We start from the raw sequence: 23,821 nt of genomic DNA on the forward strand, positions 1-23,821 counted from the left end.
TTATTATTAAATTGTGTATATTTTACGTGATATTATATTTAAAAATTTGTGTTTTTTTCGCGTTTATCTTTTTTTTTAATGAGTCTATATTTCGCCAAGATTGCCCCAGCATCATCAGGAGTTTCCACATTTTTTGACTTGATAATGACCCCGCATTACTTTGGAATTTATGATTCTTAAATATTTTATTTATATGTAGTTAATATGAATCAATTGCGGTTTAAATAACATTTTTTTTCTAACGGTAAAAAGTAGTTAGCTATATACTATTGTTTTATTATATTGATAAATATTAAATATTAGTTGCCTATTAGGTATATTAATTAATAATCTTTTAAATTATTATTACGTGTACGAAAATTCTCTTTCACTCAAAAGTGAATTGAAATTTTGTGTGAGAGTTTATTTTAATAAATCAACAATGTGATACAGTAATGTGGAAGAAAATAAATGTTAATGAGAAAAATATGCGTGGGGTTAGAACAAAGCCGACATTTCTTACAACATTCTTCCTAAAAATGTTATAAGAAACGCTAAAGGTTAAAATAATCATGTACGCTCAACTCTAGAAAAACACAAAAGTTTATATTTCAGGTTATAATAATGAAAATATATTCGCGTTTGATTAAATTTTATCATAAATAAATAAGAAACGACATGGGAAGACTCAAGCATAAATTAAAGTGATACATATCAAAATAAAAATCGTATTTTAATAAATAATGACTCATTCGTATTATGTGAACGTTAAATAATCGTCGATCGAGTTTATCTTGGAAATGAAGAGAAGACCATAAGACACCTGTGAACTGTTATGTCGCCGAAAAGAACGCATGCAATCACGTCTTCCATCGCATACCTATCGCTGTCTTCGACTTCTTATCGTTTCAAATCGAAACATCACATAGATAACATATTAGATTTGGTTAGGCCGAATTTGACATTATGCTTCGGGGATATAATATGTGCGAGGTGGACAGGTGACAGGGGAGGAGATGATATTGCGGCAGCTTCGCGACATACGCGAATCAAGTCATCAGGAAAAAGTTGGTCGTTTTTGCTGTTGTTGCTGTTGTGGTGCTGCAGAAACGGATGCCGAGGAAGCGAGTTTCCCGAAAGGGAATGCTGCGATCCCATTTATCCTGTCACCACATCAACCACACCTGCTCCGCCGTTGGCAAACACCGATCCGCCAGGAAAAACAGGTAAGACATTATTTGTGTTTTCTTAGTATATTGCCATGCCGCTACCACTACCCGCCTTTGGTGGTGCCTTTCATAATGTACGACAAAGGTATGAACGTTATTTATTCAACGTGTGTACGCTATGCATTGTGCAGGATTGTACGCTCTAGAGCGTGAAATTTACAAAAAAATATATAATATAAATTTCAAAATAGAGCAACATAATCGATTATAAACAAAACGCGTTAGCAGGGAAGCCATTTTTAAATAATAATAATAATAATAATACTTAATCTAAGAAGTTTACTCAGGCTGATCCTCTTTATCATACTCGTTTGAAAATCAACGGAGAGTACTTAAAAGTAGTTTAAATTAACCTGAAGTCTTTCATATTTATGTATCCGTGGAAAATACATGTTGTTTCTAAAGTAAAAATATTTCTGTTTTTTGCTTTTTATTTTTTTCACAAGTGAGAATGTCATTTTATCGTGTTCATATTAGTATCATTTTATAGTGAATTTTGTGGTAACATATTATTCAGTTTCATTATCTATTTTGCAACAAATTATACTTGGAAAAAGGCAAGCGAGAGAATGGGTTTAAAACTTTTGTTAAAGCAGCAAAAACTACTCGTTAACTAAACAGAGCTTTTGTTTTTGGAACAATTTAGGAACGTATATTGCTGGGTATTAACAATTTTCTGGGTAGTTTTAAATAATTTTTCTAACATTCAGGTACTTCTAAAAATACTTTATACGCTGATCATTTATTGTATACGAATAATAATAAAATCCATAAGACGACAGTGTACAAATTCTTTCTGTCCTATTTATTTCTTAATTTCCATTCGTTTACTATATTTTCGGAAAAAATATTTTTTAAAATATGGGCACCAGATCTCTTTTCTTTTGGAACAATAAATCTAAAACATCATTGTCTTTGATCGGCCATTTCTGGACGACTACCTAATTTTTATACTAGGGGCTAGAGCAACACTCATAATTTATCCTAATGAAATTTTTTGTCAGTTACCATTTTCCACGAGAAAAGAGTACGTAGAAAATTTGACATCTGTTTGTAATGCGACATATTCTTTTCTATAAACAGATCTATGTAATTTATTTCTATAATCTTATTTTAATTATTGAACATTTATTATATATTTTAGAATATACTAATAATTTTTATTTTCGAAACATATTTATATATCTAGTACATGAATATATTTATACTTATGTAAAAAGTAACATAAATTAAATTTTAGCTGTAAATATTTATGTAAATATTATATAATACGGGAATACTTAAATATTGCATAATATAATACATTGATATCCTATGCCGATAACAGTACTTAGGTTGATCCCTTACATATATATATATATATACAATAGTTCTAAGCTATGGAGATATATTTTTTCAGTAAATAAAATGTACGAATTTGAGAAAAAAATATTTTTTCGGTACTTATGTTATTTTATTTTGTAATACCAGTAGTACGAAGATCGATTTTTGTACTAATACCGGTATTGCAATCCCTAATCATAACATTGCTTATCAAAATAATTAATTTAAAAGCAAATTAATAACAAATAAAAGGGTATTTCAATTTAATGGCTACAAACACTAATTGTTTTCCTAGTAACTTATATTTCGCAATTAGTAAACAAGAAAAGGAACATATAATATTAATAGCTAATTCAATTTGTTTTTACGTGGTAACTATTAGAGAATAAAGCTATTACGTACTTCTTGATTAGCTTTATTTTAGGAAACTTTTTCTCAAAAATTTATCTATATGTTTTGCATCTTGCGCATTACTATAAAACATATTAAAGCTAATTCATTGTCACTTATGTGCGCTTGAAAGTTAAAAAATACATTGTATCTATATAATCCTAAATTTTTACAAACTGCTCAAACATGATTATTGTTGTAAGGAGTTATTTTCTCACTAGTCTATTATTTTAGGTAGTAATCATAAAAATAAATGTTGATTATTAGCAATAATAATTGCGGGTTGTAACGTGCATTAAAGTCGCAATTGCGTCCTGTATTCTAGAAAGTTGCGGCCAGTACACGAGCGCTCGTGAACGCTTATAGCGATTCAAAGAGATTGATAGACACAAGTATGACTTTGACCACAATATTTTTTAAAAAACATTAAGTGGTAATTTGTATTTATAAACTATTCTTTTGTATAAAATCTTCTCTGCTCATCTAGCTCATTATCTTATGCATAAAAGCTCATTTATGTATGTTAAAAATAACTTTAACTTAATCTATTACGCATTCACCATCTTGAACCATTTAATGTATTTTTTTATTATATATAAATAAATTTGGTTTGTAAATAAATAATTTTGTTAAGTAAAAGAATATTACATTAGCAATTACTTAGGTGCTGCTGTTAATTCTAGTGAAAAAAATAACACGGATCCAACCGGTTGAAAAGAGCGGAAAGGAAAAAGTTTTTCATACATCTAATAAGAAAATTAACTATGATGAGATATATAATAACGTTACGAACATCCTCAAAGGTGGGTGCTCGGTAGTAATTTTCTTGCGGGGCACTTTCCGAGTTTTCTAAGAAAATTTTCCTCTCTTTTCAGCATACACAATGCGAGCGCTCTTTGTACAGTCTCCATATTAACTTGTGTTATTCTATTAATGCCTTGTCATGAAGATGGATGGGACTTGCCAACGAGGAGACATTGACACGCCCGTTATTCCTTTTTTTAATTAATTCTCCGTTCCATTTTTCGATTTATTAGCACGTATCCACGCGTACGTATGTGTACGTTTTTTTACGTACAAAAAGTACAAAAAAATCGGGCTTGACGTTGTAAATAAAAAATTTGTTGTTATCTTTGTCATTATTTCAAAAAAATATTATTTTTTAAAATAGTCAAATTTTATCTAATTTTCTTATAAAATATTTCCAAATATCTTACCTAAATCATTCGCTGTTTACTTTAATTATATTTGAGTTCATTTAAAACATTTTGATCTATTGTGTTGTGCATCGTTTGAAGATCAAATAAATATAAATTAGATATGTTTAATTTAATTTAAAAATAGAGTATATGTACCTTTTTTCAGATAAGTAGAATAAAATCGTTCTAATTAATAACTAATTTATAATTGACGTAATAGTGTAAAATACCCACAATAAAAGTAACACTCTCTCGAGTCTAATAAACATTTTTTTTCGTTACTCACCTATAATATTAAGGTCGAATACTTTTAGACTATCAGTATGCTATATAAAAAATATGTATTTGTATGTGTATGCGCGGACGTGTGAACACACACACACGAACGTTTGCTTTCTTATGACAGAACTCGAATATATTGATTGGTTTAGAAGAATAAAGTACGTATTCGAAACACGTTTCGATAGACCGTTGGGTATCTCGATTTATTCTTTAACGTCTCATTTCATGTATGTGAGTATATTCTAGTACTATATTTATGTGTGTGTAAAAATAAAATAAATATAATTTTCTACGTTTCCCTTATGTTGATCTTACAATTTTGCAAACAAACTTCGATACTGTTAACAAAAGAGAAGTTATAGAAGTTCAGTGAACGGAACTCTTAAATGCCAGCTTACTATTTCTGGACTGTGACATGAGATATAAAACAAAGATTGAAAATTTGTTGACCTTTACAATTAGCCCAATTCCTTTAATCTTAAAATTTAATAAGTTTACAAAACAAGCAACTTTCCTTCATGTAATATAATTCATTAATTAATAAATTTGATATTTACATAATTATTTATTTTATATAGATTTATCTATGTAAATGTTTTTTCAAATTTGTCGTATTTTTTAACCAAATTATATTATTTTTATGAGGAGGTAATTGAAGAAATTCAGCTAAAAATGTACTGAAAAATAAATTTGACAGTACCTGACTTACTATGTTATAAAAATAGTATGCAATACAATTATAGTAGCATAGGAATTTTTTTTGTAAATATTTTTTTTTAATCGGTTTTAATGTATAGTTCGTTTTGATTCTCAAACACTTTTTAGATAACGCTAACGTTATTAGACTTTAATAATTTAATTCTTGAACCAAGATGTTTTTTTTATCAACTGTTGCCTATTTTAGCGCACTCAAACTCCGACAACAAAACACCAATGAACCAATCGGCGCTTTAACACGATCCAGACATGCAAGCATTAACACACGGTATCGGTTTCAGTCGCTGCTGCTGCTGCCATTTTTTCTACATGTATGTATATATTATATATACCCTTCTCTCTTTCCCTCTATTTACCACCGCCGACTGCATCGGTCTGCAATTAGCAAAAGCTAAAGGCCGGGCTTTGCGGTCGATATTTGACCTCTTTGTGGGACCTCCTCACCTGGCGCGTGCATTTCGTGGGCACATCATCCTCTACTACCACCACGGATTTGTGACGTCATCGCGCCCATTTATAAACCCGACCCGTTTGCAATTATAAACCACTTGTAGTCTCTACAATCTACTGTCCGTTCTATTTATAAGTTAGTGTATGTGTAGTAGAAAGATTGCATAATCGTGCACCGACCGTCCGTTACCACCACGTACGGTTGTTATGCCGGAAGTCCATTGTGTAGGTAAAATTTGTCTTTCAGTTTAATATATTGTGATTGTGAGAGGAAGTTCAAATATAACTTTAGGTAAGAGACAAATTGGATCGTGTGCGAAGGTAGGCGTTCTATTTGAGTGTCCATTAAATAAATAGGTTCGCGTCGATCATTGGAAAAGATACGCGTATTCAGTTAGTTCAATCATTTCTTTCACTAAAATATTAAAACGTATCATTTATCATTTCTTTGACTTTACTAATAAATTTTAACTAGTGTTAAAAACATACAAATTACCTTACTTAAAGAATTAAAATAAATCATATAATTTATATCCTTGAACCTTTAAAGTCAAACCTTCTGTATGGTTTATTATTAATAATATTTTAAATTAAATATTGCAAAACGCCAAAGATTATAAACATACTTTTGCAATAGAGTAAATTAAACATTTTATTTTACATCTGGCCTTACATCTGGAAATATATAATATTCAGCCCCTATTTGGCATGTGCGCCATTTATTTGCGATGCTCAATACGAATATATATTTTTAAGTTGATTCAAGAATATTTTTTAATTGAATGGTAATCAATGTGTTTCGAATTATTAACTAACACAATATGTTCCCGTTTTTCGTTTATTTTTTATTAACGTAGATAAAAAAACATATGCTATGAAAATTACTATATCAGTAGAGAACGCTTTGAAGTTCGTTACGTGGAAATAAAAAAATCTGTGTTAAACCTAAAATATTTTAGAGATACCTGTATTAATTTATTAAATCGTTTATTATATATTTTTATGTGTCAGGACCACCCATAATCGTTGCATAAAACATATTTTTTTTAAATTAAATGATACGAACCGGACCAGCTCCTCGCAGCTGACATTGAACAGTTTCATTGTATTGTATAAGCTTAGAACTAGTTTTATTATTCTAACATAATGTCTAGCATCTTTTAATCTTTCAACACTCTTTTCAAGTAATTTTTGCAATTAACTAATAAATAAAAGTTTTAATAATATTTATAGTTAAAATATAACTATTCAGCTATTTTTTTAGTATTAAACCTCACTGTTTTCTTTTTTAGTTTAACTGTTTTTTATTTGTAAAATATATTTGTCACATAATTAAGAGTTACATTCTAAATAAAATTGTATGTTTACAATTTAAATAACTAAAACGGCATAAAAACAGTCAGTTAACAACAAAGAAAATATATCTGTAAGTTATACTAATATTTCATTTATGTTACGTGTTAACGTTCACGTATATAGCTTCATATACGAGTGTAATCTGACACTTGTACCTTAATTTTGTGTTATGTGCAAGCGCTGCTCCTTAAGCGGAAAATTTTCCTTGCCCCCGTAACGCAGATAAACTTACTTACGTAAGTAATTACGGGTTGCAGCACCCTAGGGTCGTTCCACTTAAGTCCCACGAATGTAAATATGCTTCTTACACGTGCTAGGGTAAAGATTTTACTAGGGTCTGAGCCTTCTTTCGGGACTTAATCAGGGCCAACTTGTTGACTCGACCCCTAAGCACGCGTAAAAATCAATTTGCAACCCCCTCAAAGAAAAACGCCCCCAATTAAAATTTCATAATTAAATATCGAACGTAATAACGAATTGCCTGGGAGAAATTTATCAAACGCTGGGGTGCTTATTATCTTGATACGTTTCCCAACCGCGGAAAATATTTATGAAGGGTTGAGAAAAAGTGTAATTTATGGCTCGCGAAAAATATATAAAAAAATGCGTATCTTAGAAAAAGGGATTCCTCTGTCGTGGCGCTGTCTTGGGCCGGGGATAAGGATAAGGAAAGGAAAAATTCAGACCAGTGTTTCTCAACGGAGGCGTAAAAGTCATCCCGGGGGTGCTTTAAAATATTTTGTGGCTCTTTTTGGATTTCGCCACAGTTTTTTATTTTAATATCAAATATGCTTCTCAGTGAACCATAGATTCAACTAAAATAAAAAAGTTTTAGTTAGAATACATTTATTCTTATAATTAAGATAACATGTAGACGTTTAATATATTATAGAACACATATGCAATTGAACGTAGCAATTTAAGTAAATTCATATGGGATTCGAATTCTTTCAGGTCAATAATCAGTAACTTATACCAATCTTCTATTGTGATAGTTACATAAAACATTAAAAGGTAATTGAATAAAACTTAAAATGAATAGTTTGAACACTGAAGTTGCTCAGTAAATAATCTAAAATAGATCATATTTTAATAATCCAAAAATATGTCTCGTATTTATTTTTGATGACAGGAGCGTCAGGTTCAATTGCATTGAGAATCACAGATTTGAATGAATCCTAAAGGGACACGATACGCGCATTGTACATATTAAATCAGCATATTGCTTTGCGGATTCAAAAACGAGCCGAGAGGAACTTGTGTACGATTTATATCAACGCCATTTATCTCAATTTTTTGACTTCATAAATATTTATCTGACAGCGTTCTTGTCCGAACGAATGCCTTCGGTGTTTGGAGCCGGAAAAAATATTAAATTACGAATTATCTCATTGGCTTTCGAGCTAAGGCGAATAAAGAGGAAATTCTTGAGGGAAAATATTTTTCCGGTTAGACCTAATAAAATAACCACTTTTCTTAAATGATTTTTATGGAGTTCGCAAATTTGTGAGCATGGCCAAAGACGGGTATTAAAACTTTACTGCTTATAAGTATCTTAAAGCGATAAAGCCGTTAAGCTTTTACTTATGAATATTAACTTTTACCAGTACGTAAAAAAGTTAAAGTTAAATTTTTATTGTTTCTATTTAAATATTTATATGTAATTTAATAACAATTTCAAAAGTAGATAAAACTAAATTCATTAAGCAAGTTATAAATCAATCCAGTGAACAATATTAACTAACTAACGCAATTTAATACGGGCAGTGTTGATATTTGAACCTTTGTGTCTAGGCACAATAACTACTATTTCTAACTTTTAGGTTGGATTAGAAATGGTATTAAACACCCACCTCATTGATAGTGAGAGGTCTTGACAGCAGATTTAGTCAAACGGCGAAGATGGTTTAATCGGCTATTTAATATTATAATAATGTTAATTTACTTGTAAAAAAGTATTTTACACTCTAGCTTTGATTAAATTATACAACATAATTTATATTTATTATTGTATGATAGGTGCGCTGGATTTTTTTGTTTTTATTTTAGAGCTTCTTTTAATTTCACTTATTTATTAAGTGCTAACAGAATATTTTGAAAATACTTTTAAAAAACTAATTTTTTTTTTTTTAATTTACTTTTTATTAATGATATCGTGAAAACGTGTAAGTTATCCTGAAAAGTCGATATAGTGATTGGCAGGATGCGTAGGAAAGAAATATAAGAAACATAAAAAAAAAATTAGAGACATCTTTTGTACAGATTTAAAAATATTTTTATTTATGTGTAGAATAATCGCTATTAAATGCCTTTTTGTTAGCGACTGAACATTTAATTAGGAGCGTAAATAATATGCTTAGATTTCGCTCCCAAGGACTTCCAGTTCAATAACAAGATTATTTATCCGCTGCTTCTATTGCCAGCCCTAAATTTTATTGACTTAAATAATTGAAAAACATTAGTTGAACGAGCAAAAATAATCAAAATAAAGGAACTCTCTAAAGCAAATTACTATATAAAATACTAACTGGTGTATTAAATCACTTTAATTATAATCAACTTATTTGACATTTTTTAAAGCAATGTTTGAATTATAAAATAATTTTTATTACGTCTTTGAAAATCATATTAGCTTCCTTGATTGTATTATTTTCAGTTATTTACCTAAAGCACAAATTATATAATTTCGGTACCTAAAAATAGCTGATATATCATATTTGACTTAAAAAAATAGGAATATTCATATAAAATAGTAGCGACCACACGCATATGACCATATTCAAAAGGGTCATTGTCTCAATCCCTAAACTCGCGTTAATGACTGTGACCAAAAACGATCATTTATTAACTATTTGAGTAGTAATTTATAAACATTTGTTAATTTGTTAGTAACACCTGGGAGTAAATTTATTTTTGTTGTTATTTATTTTTTATTATTTTATAAAAAACATCAGTGATTTTCAAAGTTTTATTGCTTTAATTAATTTCACTACATTTTTGTATGTTTTTAAAATTTCTAGTATAATTTTACATATTTAATATATATTATTCGGCTTTTGTGTTTTTTTTATATCAATAGAGGCTTTTAATATATTTTTATAAAATAAAATAAAATATTTTTTGCTATGTTAATTCATTTCGAACTCTTTAATTTATTGGTATTATTTTCTATAAAAATCATTTAATCAAATTAAAACAATATTAAATAATTATAATGTTTTTTTATTTATTATTTCTCCAACTAAATATGTAAATATATCTGGGGACCTCAAAACAGTAAATGATCGACCGCCGTACATGTACGGCGATACTCTTCAAAGGGTTAACAATGGAGACAAACAACATAACAGCGTAATAAGGATTTGGGGGATCGCACAGAATACGAGCTCACAGTAAATATTCTCCGTCATAAAGAGAATTCTTTTGTGGCGAAACGGTCACGGATATCATAAATCACCACATCCAAAACGTTTCCAAAAATGCAATATGACCTTGGACAAGCGAATGTCGCTTTTTAAAGGCGTAGACTTATTTCCCCGTTCTACGAAGCGACTGGCTGTAAGATCGCTGTTTAAAATATACTTTTAAAAATAATAATTTTGTCAAATCAGGGGTAGATTTTAATCGCAAATATAAACAATCTCCACTAATTTTTAGCCTCTTTAAAAGATATCCACTTCGTTGTCAATCTATAAAGTTTACCTCAATCGACAACCTTTACGAATTGTGGGGTTACATTCATCCTCTAACCGACAATTATTAATCCTACGTTGCGAATCTATCCATTCGGCCAAGGGTCAGAAATTGGTGTGTCCGGCCGTTGACAAGTTTACGGCGGCGGTGCGTGGTAACGACAGGGCCGCAGCCGGCGCACCATCATTCATAACATTTCACTTTGTGAAACTTTTCCAAATTGGAGCACCCCGAGAATGGGGCGTCGTAAAAAGCGCGTTACGCGATAAACGTCCGGGAATCCGGCTACGAAATCCGGAGTCCAGAGGAAATCGGACGGATATATCTGCGGCCCGGGGCCCGTCATCAATCAATTTTTATGCTTTCCAATATGAGAGGCCCTCGCACCTATTTGTTCTCATTGCTCGCTAGTGGGCCCTCGCGGGGCATGCTAAAGAAATAATAAATGGAAAAATATATAATAATACCGACGTGCGGAGCTTTTGCCCCGGGCGTTGTGGGGGCATTTGCCCCGTATAAGTACCCATCGATATGCAAGCGTGTGTGAAATTTTGAAAAGGTTGAATTTAGGCCGTTCGATTCAGGTAGGATGCTTTGTGTGATAGCAATTTTATTTAAAACAATATCACAGCACAGATAAATATGTATATACCGGATCATGGATATTGCTAAAACACAAGCGTGTGTATGTGATTTTATTAATCCGTTATTATTATACATGTATTTTCACGATATTAATTTTAACATGTAGACATATTGTATAATAGTAACAGATTTTGTGTAAAGCGATAATTCCAATTGTATTTAGATAATCTAATGTTTTCTATGTTCAAACAATAGAGTTGTGTTTAAGATTTTTAAAAATGGTTTGAACTTTTTAACTTTTACTATACTATTAGAAAACAAAATAAAGGCGATTCCTGTCACGGTGATTTTAGTAAAAATTATGTATGCTTTAAAAATTACAAAAATACTTTGAATATGATTTTATATTATTAGAAAATTAATGAAAATAATAAATATTGTCAAACATGTAATAACAATATTTCGTACATATAAATAACCATTGGCATAATAATTATATTCTATGATAGATAAGTTATGAGTTTTTTACATTTATTTGAAAATAGAGTAAATTAAAATTATTAAAAACATATTTTTTGTTAGTAAATTAAAATTATATGCATTATGTATTTCAAAATTGCAAAATCTATTAGTGATTGTGCAGTACTAAAATCAACTGTAAAATATAAATTTTATTATTATTTATCATGAAAAATAAAATAAATTATTTTTATACAAGTATTAGTTTGAAGATATGACATTTCATCGATTTAAATAAATTATGGCAATTATTTCACATTATGCAAATTTGCAACTTTATTAAATAATATGTATAATATCATGAAAAGTTACAATATATATCATTTAGACATGATGTTGATACACTTGTGTTCAAATATGTTATAAGGCAAATATTTGACATAACACAACTCGAACGTCGGAAGCATTCGTTAGAAATTGATAGATTTCGACGAGGACGTCGAGTTCGCATGATCTTTCACCATAAATTCGGGTTTCTATTGGCGAAAAAAATGCCAAAACGCCAATTTAGTTGCCCGTTTTAAAATAAAGTATGTTGAAGTATACAGAGGCAGGTGTATATGCGTTTTTCGTGTGTTACACAACTGCCATGTCGAAAAGCGGACAAATGCCAACTTCAACTTCAGATAGGACGTTCATTCCCATGTAGTACAGAATGGCCCAAAAAGTATGATTAAATATTTTTTTTTTTCGATTTTTTTGCTTTCGTAACTCAACTCAAAGTTGCGAATAATTCGTGATCATGGCCGGAAAATCACAGCCGAAATATATAATACAAGAAAGCAAAAAATCGCGATGAATCACGAGATTTCAAAAATAAATATGTATATATATATATATATATATATATATATATATATATATATATATATATATATATATATATATCGAATAAAAATGTTACTATCGATAAAAAGTCATTATAAACAATATATGTACATCATAATAAACAAATATATGGAAAATTGACTAATTATATTTAACTATTCAGCCATCTGTAGCAATTAAAATATAAATTTTGCGTATTGGATATTTTGTATTATTATTATTTTTTCAGATAGATGCAATTAGGTATGGATGAGCGAATAAATGAAATTGTTCATTTGAAGCAATTTTTATCGTTGGACGAAATTGATTCTGGAATTAATTCGCATCGGACCACGGGTTTCATATTATCTGGATGAATGTGCACGCTGTGATTGATTCCATATTGAGCTTTTAGATTAAAAATAATATAATACTGAAATTGTCGTGATATCTGATAATGATTTTTAATAATAATAAGTAGAATATTATTATTAATTTCATATGAAATATTCGGGCTCAATTATGAATTATTTCTTGGAAAATAACCTGATAATTAGACCTACGAATAATATTCCGTCATTTCCAATTATAACATTGAATAATATATTTCCTAACTCTTTTTTATGACAAATAAATTGTCATCAGATATCATTTATTCACTAATGAGATTATATAAATACTATAAAGACACACTATTTGTTTTTGGTTTGAGTTATAAACAGTAGAGGCAAAAACTGAAGTAAAGTTCAATATAGTATGATATCTAACTCAATAAAATAAAACGATTTCAAAGACTAGATAAGATCTAGAAATATTCTACTATTTAATTTACATTTGCAAACAAATAAAACAGATATCAACAGGTAAAGTTGTTTACAAATATTACTATGTCTTAATGTCTTAATACAGACGATTATAGCGTTTGAACAAATACTGTATATATGTGACAAACTAGTGATGCATAGAAAACGTGTGATCATTTTAGATATCTATATATTATATAAGCTGTACAAGGGACGCAATCGCGACTCCCTAGAGATGTCGCTGATTATTGACGGATTGCTGACACCATCCATTAGCTAATTTAAATAGTGCTTTATTGAACACAGACTATGATAAAAATGCAATGAATTGTATTTTAATGATGATTAATAACTGAAATATCGGGGTGTAAAATCTCATATGAACCCTGGTGGATTTTATTCTTTTCGTGTCTGAGAGATCAAAATTAGTATTTAATAAATATTTATAATTTTAAACGATCATCATAGATTTTTCTAATTTCACTTTGCAATATGGTTATAACTAATTAAAATAAACTAGTTTTGAATCTGTAATAATCGTTTTTAATTAATAAATTAGATGTCAATGATATGAAAACATTAATTTGAGTCTGATGTTTCATTAATTACTTAGTAGTTATTGTAATGCGTTGGGCTAACAGGAGTCTCACAATAAAAAAACATATTCATAGTGGTCATACAAATGTAAAATTGTACCTTTGCAAATGTTCGAAGTTTGTCGATCGATCACTTTCACAGCGACTCCATGTGTGAGGACGTTGAATTCGTATTTTTGTGAGTACTCTGAAACATAAGTCATCAGCATATAATATTGAGTTTTAAAAAAGTTTAATTCATAGAATGTCAGAGGTCTCAGAGGTGATAAGCAACTATTTAAAACGTGTTTGTTTAAAAAAACTTTTCACTTAAATATTAATATACAATATATATTAAATCTCAAAGGTGTGCTAGAATGAAAGCGTCTTTCTTAATAGCAGGTTAATAATTTCTAGAGCTCACATATTATACATACAAGCCGAGACACTTTTATTTTAATGTTCGCTTAATATTTTACGTTTTTAATTAAAAAAGCTACTACATCTTTTGGGCCGCGGTGTGTTTGCTTTAAAATTCGAGCGGGACGTAGTTGCGAGTGGAGTGGAGTGGTGCCCAAGAGGTGGAGAAAATGCTTCGTCCCGAAATTGATGTCGTTTTATATGAAAATTCTAAAGAAAACAACGGGCATCTTGGCCGTGTGTCTTTTTTATTATTCCTTGTTTTACATCCCGTCTGCTTTACGGGGCAGAGCGCTCTACAAGCAATAAGAGAATATAAAGAAGGAAAAATATAAAACATCAATGTTAAACATCATCGTGCAGAGATGCATTTCTAGATGTCATCAAACAGTAAAATATTAAATTCTCAATTCGTGGCGATCTGTATGGTAATAGGATAAGAATTCCAGCGTGCGCTGTTTTGTATTTGCATATCAAAGTTAAAAAAATAATATTTTACCAAAAAAATACACTGATAATCCAGAGTCGTAAGTTAAGTTCTGGCAAATAGATAATTTTTTTTATTTTTATTTGCTTTCTTCTCAGGGCTTACATAATATATAATGTAATGGATCATACTGAAAAAATCGTTGTTTTTATTCATTGATATAAAAATACTGCAAAGCCACCGCAATAAATTAATTTATAGAGAAATATGTTTTTTTAAATTAAAGGTTACTATGGTTTAATTAGATTTATTGTAAGAATCGCTAAGCCACTGAAATTTAATCAGATAGATTTTTTGTCAACATTGAAGTTTCTGTATTCGACTTGTTATGCTTGACATTAAATGCTCTTGTCAGTGAATCGTAAAGATTAATTGTACATTTGTTGAAAGCGCTTTCACGCGTATATGCGACAAGTCTTTTTCTCACGGCTGATGCGGCAATTTTAATAAGTGCTTTCTACCTAACCGAGCGTATTTCACAACACATATGTGACTAAGGCTGAATGTAAATATGCTATTGTTACCAATCGAGTAAAAAATAGTTTTAATTGAAAAAAGTCTAAGAAATGTAAATTAGAAATAATTATAATTTTAATTAATGTTACAAATTAAGTTTACCCAGCTTTTCTAGCATTTTATAGCAAGATCAAGCATCGCCTTACATATGTATATAGAGTAGTATGAGTATGTTTTTATGTGGCTCATACAACACATATTGTCTGTTTTGATTAAATACTAAATTTTTTTTTTACATTACATCAATATTTAAAATAAGATGAACTGAAAATTTTTCATTGATAAAAAAATATACAAATGTTTTGTTTATTTCACACTACGTTTACATAATCTTTCTAGATTTTTCAATAAGTGTGAAACTAGAAAAAATAATAAAGCATGTAGAATATATATATAAAGAAAGTGAAAAAAACGGGGACCTTTTATTATTGTGGTGCTTGAAGCATGAATTTTAAAGGTTACCTATTTTAATACGAACTGTCACACGTCAATGTAGGTAGAGGCATTTATTGAAAATAAATTGAATTATTAGCCTTTTTTTAAAGATAACCTTACATCTGTGCAAAAATATCTATATATATACTCACATCTCAATAGTTTATTTTTTTCCGTCTAGAAAGTGTTGTATCGATCAAAATAAATGGTAGTCGGAAGCAGCAAGGTCTGAAAAAAATAATGGATGAGATAAAACTTTCAAGTTCCTCAATTTCGCCATATGGGGACGCGCATTGTCGTGTTGTAGAACTATTTGACTTCTCTTGAGAATTGCAGGCCTTTTTTTTACTCTCTCGTGCAAATGATCGAACTGATCAGAATGTTATTTGCCCAGGTTTATGAGTTTCGTAATGTATACTCCCGTTGCAATCATACACAGAAAATATTTTTTTGCAGTGGTTCGGCCTTCGAGGTAGGCTTTGCTACTTGACTTCGTATAACCATTGTCTTCTGCGACGATTGTTGTCGGACACTACTCATTTCTCATCTACGTTCAATCTTCGAGATATAGCAACACAGCTTCAAGTACCAGAAGTTCTGGAAATATGCTAATACCCACTTGTTTTTCTCGCTTAATTCGTGTGAAACCCAATCTTCTATACAATTGAATCGGAATGGTTTAGTTTCTAATGCCATCTGATAAATAGTTTGTGTAGGATTTGCTTCTATTTCTGCAGACAGGACATCATCGTCTATTTTTACTAGTTTTCCACTTCCAGGACTATTAATATAATATAATATATAATACCAACTAAAAAATAAATTGCAAAATATATTTAAAAAAATGTAAACTGTTTAATAATCAAAATGCTTTAGTGGAATAAGTTAATAAGAGTTAAATATAAAATAAATTGTAAAAAAATATTTGATTTACTCCCAATAGGTTATTATTAGCTTTATATGTTATTCAATATTATGTTGATATTTTACAGCATATCGCTGACGTTCAGGCAGTTTGATTTTAGTGTAACGCCGATGTGTCACTGACAGGGTTATATTATATTTTATTTCAAACGCCAGCGGATACAATACAATATCGATACATAGGTACGACGGGCACACAAAAGAAAAGCTAGACATATTTCACGTTTGTCTGCGATAAGAAATTCTATTAAAATTAATTTTAATACATTCTTAAAGGGCTTCCGAGACAAAAGAATCTCGGTGTTTTTCGGCGGTGGAAGTCATCGTTTTTTGGGTCACGTTTTGTTGAAGGGTTAACATTTCGGCGGAATGTGTCTCTCGCATGGACGACCATATATAAAAGAATGTCAACTGGCTGAAGAACTTGACGGCTTTCGTCAAAGACACGTCTCGGCTGTCGCCGAAGAACACCGTCGAGCTTTGTCTTTTGTAAACATATTTTATGCTGATTTCACGCTTCGCGAATTTCTTTCTACTCTCGCAAATAAATTGGCAATATATACAACGCGGTATAGGTAAAAAATGTTTTCTAAAACACGAGTCGCTATGCTACATTAGACCACGAAAAAATATTGTAAAATATAGGGTGATCACCATTCAAATAAATAAATAAATAAATTATGAAGTATATGTATCAAATTAATTTTATTAAAATAAATATTGAGAAAATATTTCTATAAAATGTCAACCCTTTTATTTTCGATACATTTCAAAACGTTTTGCAATTAAGTTACATAAATCTTTTAAGTATTTTTTAAATGAAAAAACTGAAGCAATATTTTTACAACTTTCAGACAATTCTTGTCTCAACCTCTTAGAAGTGAGCAATGAAACTGCATCAAATAGAGGTCAAACATAAAATACCTGGGTATTAAAGATTTTGTGTCAAGACAACCGGAAGATTAATTCCCAGAAATTCCTGGCTTTCAAGAGTTACTGATTCTATACTAAAAGTGTTAACACCTTGGTCTTTCTAATGCCTTATTCCATTAAGCGAAAATATTAATTTTTATTTTTAAATTTAATCGTATCTATTTATCTATCTTCTATAATATAATTGTTCTAAGCGGTCGCTTCCGGACGCGCATAACTTAAAATAAAACATTCTCCGTTCAATTCTCTACTCTGTAAATCGTATCGCTTTGTATGAACAAAGTATAATAATACACGTAAACAAAGAAAATATATTTAATTATAATAATAAAAATAAAAATTAAATTTGCTCCGATTGATTTTCGAGCCGCCGGTAATACCTTTAGTTGTTTTGACCAATGAAAATCAAGCAGTTAAATATAAAATAAGATGTCCGACATCAACGTGACAACAGTTTTAAATAATTATTATTTATAAATAAAATTTTGCTACGCGACAATAGTTTTCATTAATTCATTATGTGTGTTGTTCGATTTAACTGAATATGAATAATCGGATTGCAAATTAACTAGGTATGTTATAACTATGAAAATGAAATATATACATGTGAGTAAGGATTATAAGAATACATTGATTAAACTAGATAACAACCATAAAACAATCGTCGTAATGAAATCTTCAAATTTTAAATTACTTTCGACGGGCTCCGAGGCCGAAAAGTGAGTTTTTCCTTTTATAATATATAAACATTATCATTGCTTCTGATTTAATTCACATATACGTTAAATTTTACTGAACTAGGTACTTTTTAAACGTGAACATCTAATATATATATATATACTTAGTACGTACAAAGATTGAGGTTAATGTCAATCAAACCGTATAAATGATAATAAAATGTATTTTTTTATCTATTGATATTTGGGGATAATATCTTTAACGACGATCGCGTGACAATGATTGTGATACAGTCGGTTATTTAGCTAAAGAAGCTTGGTTACAGCAAAATAAATTAAAACAATTATTGCAGCAAGAAAAATTCACCTAGATCGTCCCGTTCCGAGTGACGACTCGCAATATAAATATGTGTAGTTATCTAATAGACGACAATTTACAGTGCTTATAAATATGTGATTACATACCTGGAATAATTGACAAGCAAAATATCTAAGGCTTATTTTTAATTCCGATGTGGCAAAATATGTATGTATCATAGTTTTTAATCAATTCTTGTTCTGTGTCATCAGTCCTCTTTAGGAATAGCCAAATTCAAGATATTCAGTTACATTAAACTTATGTAGTATGTTCTTTATAAAAAGATAATACTTGCTGACAATGACTTCAACATGAGAAGATTCACTCTTTGTTTATATATACCACTTCTACGTTGTAGCCTTATAGGTTATCAAATTGTTCCATCATTGCTTCTGAAAAATAATTAAAAACAATAAGACATTATCAAGAGTTAAACATTGAACACATTATTACTACTAATATAATCCATAAATTAAATTTAAACGACAACCGAAGAACAAAATTGACGGAAGTTACTGTAGAGGATTAAACGTGTAGATTGACATCTCTTCGTCTTCTTCAAAATTGTCGCAATATGTCATATTTTAATTATTTGCCATACGTAAATGTTATTAGATCTATCATCGCTTCTAAAAATTAACTGTAAACGATAATATATAATGGGTAAAATGTAACTTTTTGTTTACACTAATACGAGATTTCTCATTATTACTAGCATTGTAATATGTTTAATTAACTTTGGCATGCATACCTTTAATTGCCAAATCACCGCTGTTTGTCTTTTAATATTTGATCCTAGAAAGTCAATAGTAATTTTGTTAGAATATCCGTGATATATTATTCATATAACCAAACACTTACTGGCACACTCAAAATTTATAGGTAACTAACAACTAACACTTTGTAAGAAAAATACCGTGATTATAACTATAATATATATATTTTTATTTTGACCAATATTAGTCGTAAATAATATTCCGTATATTCTATTATACAAACTAGTGTTGGCTTAAGCTTATATCAATGACCAAATGAATATTGCTGAACCTTAAAGTGTCCAGTTATTTTTTAAAGCCATAGCTTAATTAAATATATGCAAACATTAAGTAACATGTAATTGCCTCTTTCTGTCCCGCTTTGTCATGAAACATTTTACCAGTTAGCACTAAAGACATATGTTGGATGTCTTAGTTAATTGACATTTGTTAACTTAATATTTGTTAAACAGTTTCTGGTCTAGATTTGTATGTACATATTCACTGAGATTTTTAACCGTTTTATTAACAGCGTGCTGTGAATAATTAATTTGTTAACTGATGTCGTTTTTGCGAATGGAATACAATTATATCCGTCCTTTAACCTTTACCAAAATTGCGTTTTTTCGGCATTTATAAATTGATAATATAATATTAATAAAACAGTCTAATAACGACAAGTGTAAACACGCAACTGAATAGCACTGTCGCTTTCTTTAAACTGAACAATATTACTGCGATTTCTTTAAAATCAATAAGTACGATACTTATATATTAATACAATAAAATACTAGCTAAAACTACTTTAAGTGTGGCTTATAAATTGCACGTATATCTAAAAATTAACTAATTTTTCTTAATTAGGAGAATAACAATTCTTAAAAACTTGACCTATATTTATTTCAAAACATGTTGCTTTTGCGTGACCCTATATTTTATTTGAGATACCATTTTAATTAAAATGAAATGAGTAATTAAAAGGTATAAGTTTAATTGAATCAGCTTAAAATTAGTATTAACTTTATAAAAAAATACTCGACAAAAAAGGTTTATATATTTGCGTGCCGAAAACGTTAAGAATTAAACGAAATTTATTCATTGGCGTGTCGGCCGAATTCTCCTTGCGCTATGTTTGGCACGCGTGCCGGCTATTTTCCATACCTGATATTAGTATATATACTATATGTAAGAAAGCAAGTGCTCGCCCACATACGGGGCGATGAATTTTTCGGCACCGGATGTTCCTTTTCCACACTGCACGCATTTCCGGCGAAGGAAACGCCCGAGATGCCTACAACATCGCATCCGCATTTTTCGGCTTTCCGCGTATCCATCACTCCTTTGCATATTTACCACCAGCGTTCTATTTATTATTCCTTTTACGAACAACATCTTATTATTTTTTCCTCTTGTTCTCCTTAAGCCGAATTCAATTTATTATCACCGGGGGCGGATGACAGAAAACACGGAGTTACTGGTTGAATTTCAGAAAAAAACGTGTTCACACACAACCTTGAAAAACAGACTGAACCTAAACACAGAGAATTAATTTTTCTTTTAAAAAATGAAAGAAAAGAATCTTATCGTGGATTTTTTGTGTGTTGTAGCACGCTCGCGTATAATCGAATTTCTCTGGAATATAATGTTGTAAAACGTATACAATAAAATACGAGGATGTTGAATGATGAACACACGTGTTTAATAAAAAAACATAAAAATGTGGTAAAACATGCTAAGTATATTGTTTTTTTTTTAGAAAATCTTTTGCAATATCTTAATACTTTAATAGTAACACTCATAATAAAAATACACTACACATTTTATCCATTTTTTAAAAACTGTTTATTGTCAACTAATAAAAATAATATCGACTTTTTTCTAAAATAATAATTATTCTATGGTTTGATTTGTTTCAAAATAAATGCTTGATAACCTATACTTTGTAATACAAATAACAATAATAATTTGTCTGACGCTGTTATACCGGATAATATTAATTGCTATTTTAAATTAACAAACGATTAATTATTTTGTATCTTAATTAATAAAAACATTTTCAATATGCGCTGGTTTTTGTTATTTTTACATATTTATAGTATTTTTAACACACCATAAAATATATTTGACTTAAAAACCATAATTTGCGAATTTAAAAATGTATTATAATAATTTTAAATTTATTAGGCCCCTAGCAGTGTCAGTATTTCAAATGGCACAACAAAAATAATCTGTAACAATTATATACTTTCTTCATAAATGTTAATTTATAAATGACCCATAATAAATACTTATAAGTATATATTAACAATCGGACTTTTCAGTCTGTAAATTGGAGACGGCTATATATTTAATTTGATTGAATCTGGGGCCTGTTTTTAATAATAGCGTATTTTTATTAATACAAAATTGAGTCTGAGTGTAAAAGCTTATTGAAGTTTCAATTCTATATATTTTAAGTCTTAATAATAATTGGGACAACGGCCTGAATTTTTGTACCAATTTACATTTTATTGAGTATATGATGGTTGTTTATCTATAGGCGCAATTAAAATTTTTTAAAAAGTAATTAATTTATAGTTTCCGGTAACCACAAAGAAAACCGCAAAGTTATTTCATGTAAGTGTAATATGTATGCTTTATTTGGTGCTTCATATACACCTGTTAAATTCTGCTTTATATGCACTAAATAAAAAGTAGACACGTTTTTGCTTAGATGCTAAAATGTATAATATATAAAAATAAATGTTAAAAATAAAAATAAAAATCGTGAAAAAAGTACATATGTATAAAGATGCTAAAATTATCTTGAAGAAAATGACGAAATTTTGTATTATAATTATGAAAAAATCTAATGACGTGAAGATATTTTAAAGCTCACTTGGATTTTGCACAAAATATGCATTTTTTTTTAAATTGTATATTTTGAGAAAAAGCGAAATCAAAATATGAAAAAAAGAAATGCTTGAATAATATCTTAATAGAAATTATTTGCTTCAATTAATTTTCGACAATTCGGATTACGTAAATTGAGAATATATTAATCATATACGATCAATATTTTATAAATTCGTCAAGATAAATATAGTATTTTGATCCCCAATACCCCAACTACTCAAGATCCCAACTACCTTAGTTTTTACTATAACGACATTTTACTATAACGTGAACATTCTGGTTAAGTTCGTTAGCAAGCCTGATTTTAAAATGCCGGTATACTGAAAAAATAAAAAATGGAAATTCATTACTAAAACCTTAGAAAGAAAAGTAAAGGTAGTAAAAACGGTTTAAAATAGAAACAAAAATTTTATAACTGTTTTTTCACATTTTTGTCATTTATTTAGTATTTTTAAGGCGCGATAACTGCCGTAGTATTAATTATATTGACGTACAACTTGCTCTAGAAAAAGATATTGTAAATATTTCAAATGATTTTATAACCAGTCTGATTCACTATCTTGTTTTAAAATAGTGGTTTGTCAAAAATATAAAAAAATTGTAACTTTTTTAGAAAAAATCTTGGAAAAAGAAACTCAAAAACACTTTTTTTTTAATTTTTTGCCATTTCTTGTAGTTTTAATCATATAGACACAAAACTTGCTCTAGAAATAACTTTTGTATAAATATCTTGGCTACGCTAATGAGCCATGTTTGCTACAATATATTGTTTTGAAAATGTGGCTATTTAAAACACATTTTAAAATCGTAACTTTGCTAATTTTCAATAAAAAAAATTTATTAATTGAAATTAAAGTATAATAAGAAATTCTAACTCTGTTTGCAAAAATCCTAAAAAAAAAATTTAAAAGAGTAAAAATGTGTTAAAATGGATAATAAAATAATAAAGAATCTAAAATTAAAATATATTTTTTTAAAACACTTGCATACAATACATATGTACATATTCATAAAACTACTTAATTTTTGCGGTCTATTCTGGACGTATTTTTTAAAATTTAGAACAATTAAAAATTAGTCCTTTATTATCCCAAAATAAATATCTTCATCGTAGTTACTGATTACTCTATTTTATCAACTACGTAGACAGATAAAAAAATGACAATTACTTCAATTTTTTTTCTATAGATATTTTCTATAGTAAAATTGCAGTGCGATAAAAAAAATATTTCACTATTTTCATAGGAAAAAATTACATGTTTGAAAATATTTTTTAAATAATTAAAATTCGTCCAAATAATGACATGTTTCAAGTCATAATATAACATAACTAATATATAATGTTTATACACTTGCTAAAATATAACTACTTTGTGGTTAGGTATAGTCAGCTGTTTATTTTACTACTTTTAAATATGTATATGTATGTACAATTTATTGTAGATTAGGTCAGCTTCCCAATGATTTTTGAGCATGTATTATGCTAGTATTTTTATATCGTACCTTTCTAGGTT

General features: G+C 29.1%; 1 protein-coding gene across 2 annotated transcripts in view; it reads left to right on the forward strand.

The window, feature by feature from the left end:
• Positions 1 to 666: 666 nt before the first annotated feature.
• Positions 667 to 23,821, forward strand: part of Gfrl (Glial cell line-derived neurotrophic family receptor-like) — a 221,967-nt gene continuing 198,812 nt past the window's right edge. For both annotated transcript variants that reach the window (XM_088186464.1, XM_088186475.1), the window contains exon 1: positions 667 to 1,205. In XM_088186464.1, the coding sequence (XP_088042590.1) occupies positions 815 to 1,205 (391 nt within the window). In that variant the 5' untranslated portion in view covers positions 667 to 814. The remainder of the gene's footprint in view (positions 1,206 to 23,821) is intronic.

This window comes from Plectrocnemia conspersa, unplaced genomic scaffold (genome assembly GCF_051122295.1).
Source record: "Plectrocnemia conspersa isolate PC_06_02 unplaced genomic scaffold, ASM5112229v1 ptg000001l, whole genome shotgun sequence".
Classification (NCBI taxonomy): domain Eukaryota; kingdom Metazoa; phylum Arthropoda; class Insecta; order Trichoptera; family Polycentropodidae; genus Plectrocnemia; species Plectrocnemia conspersa.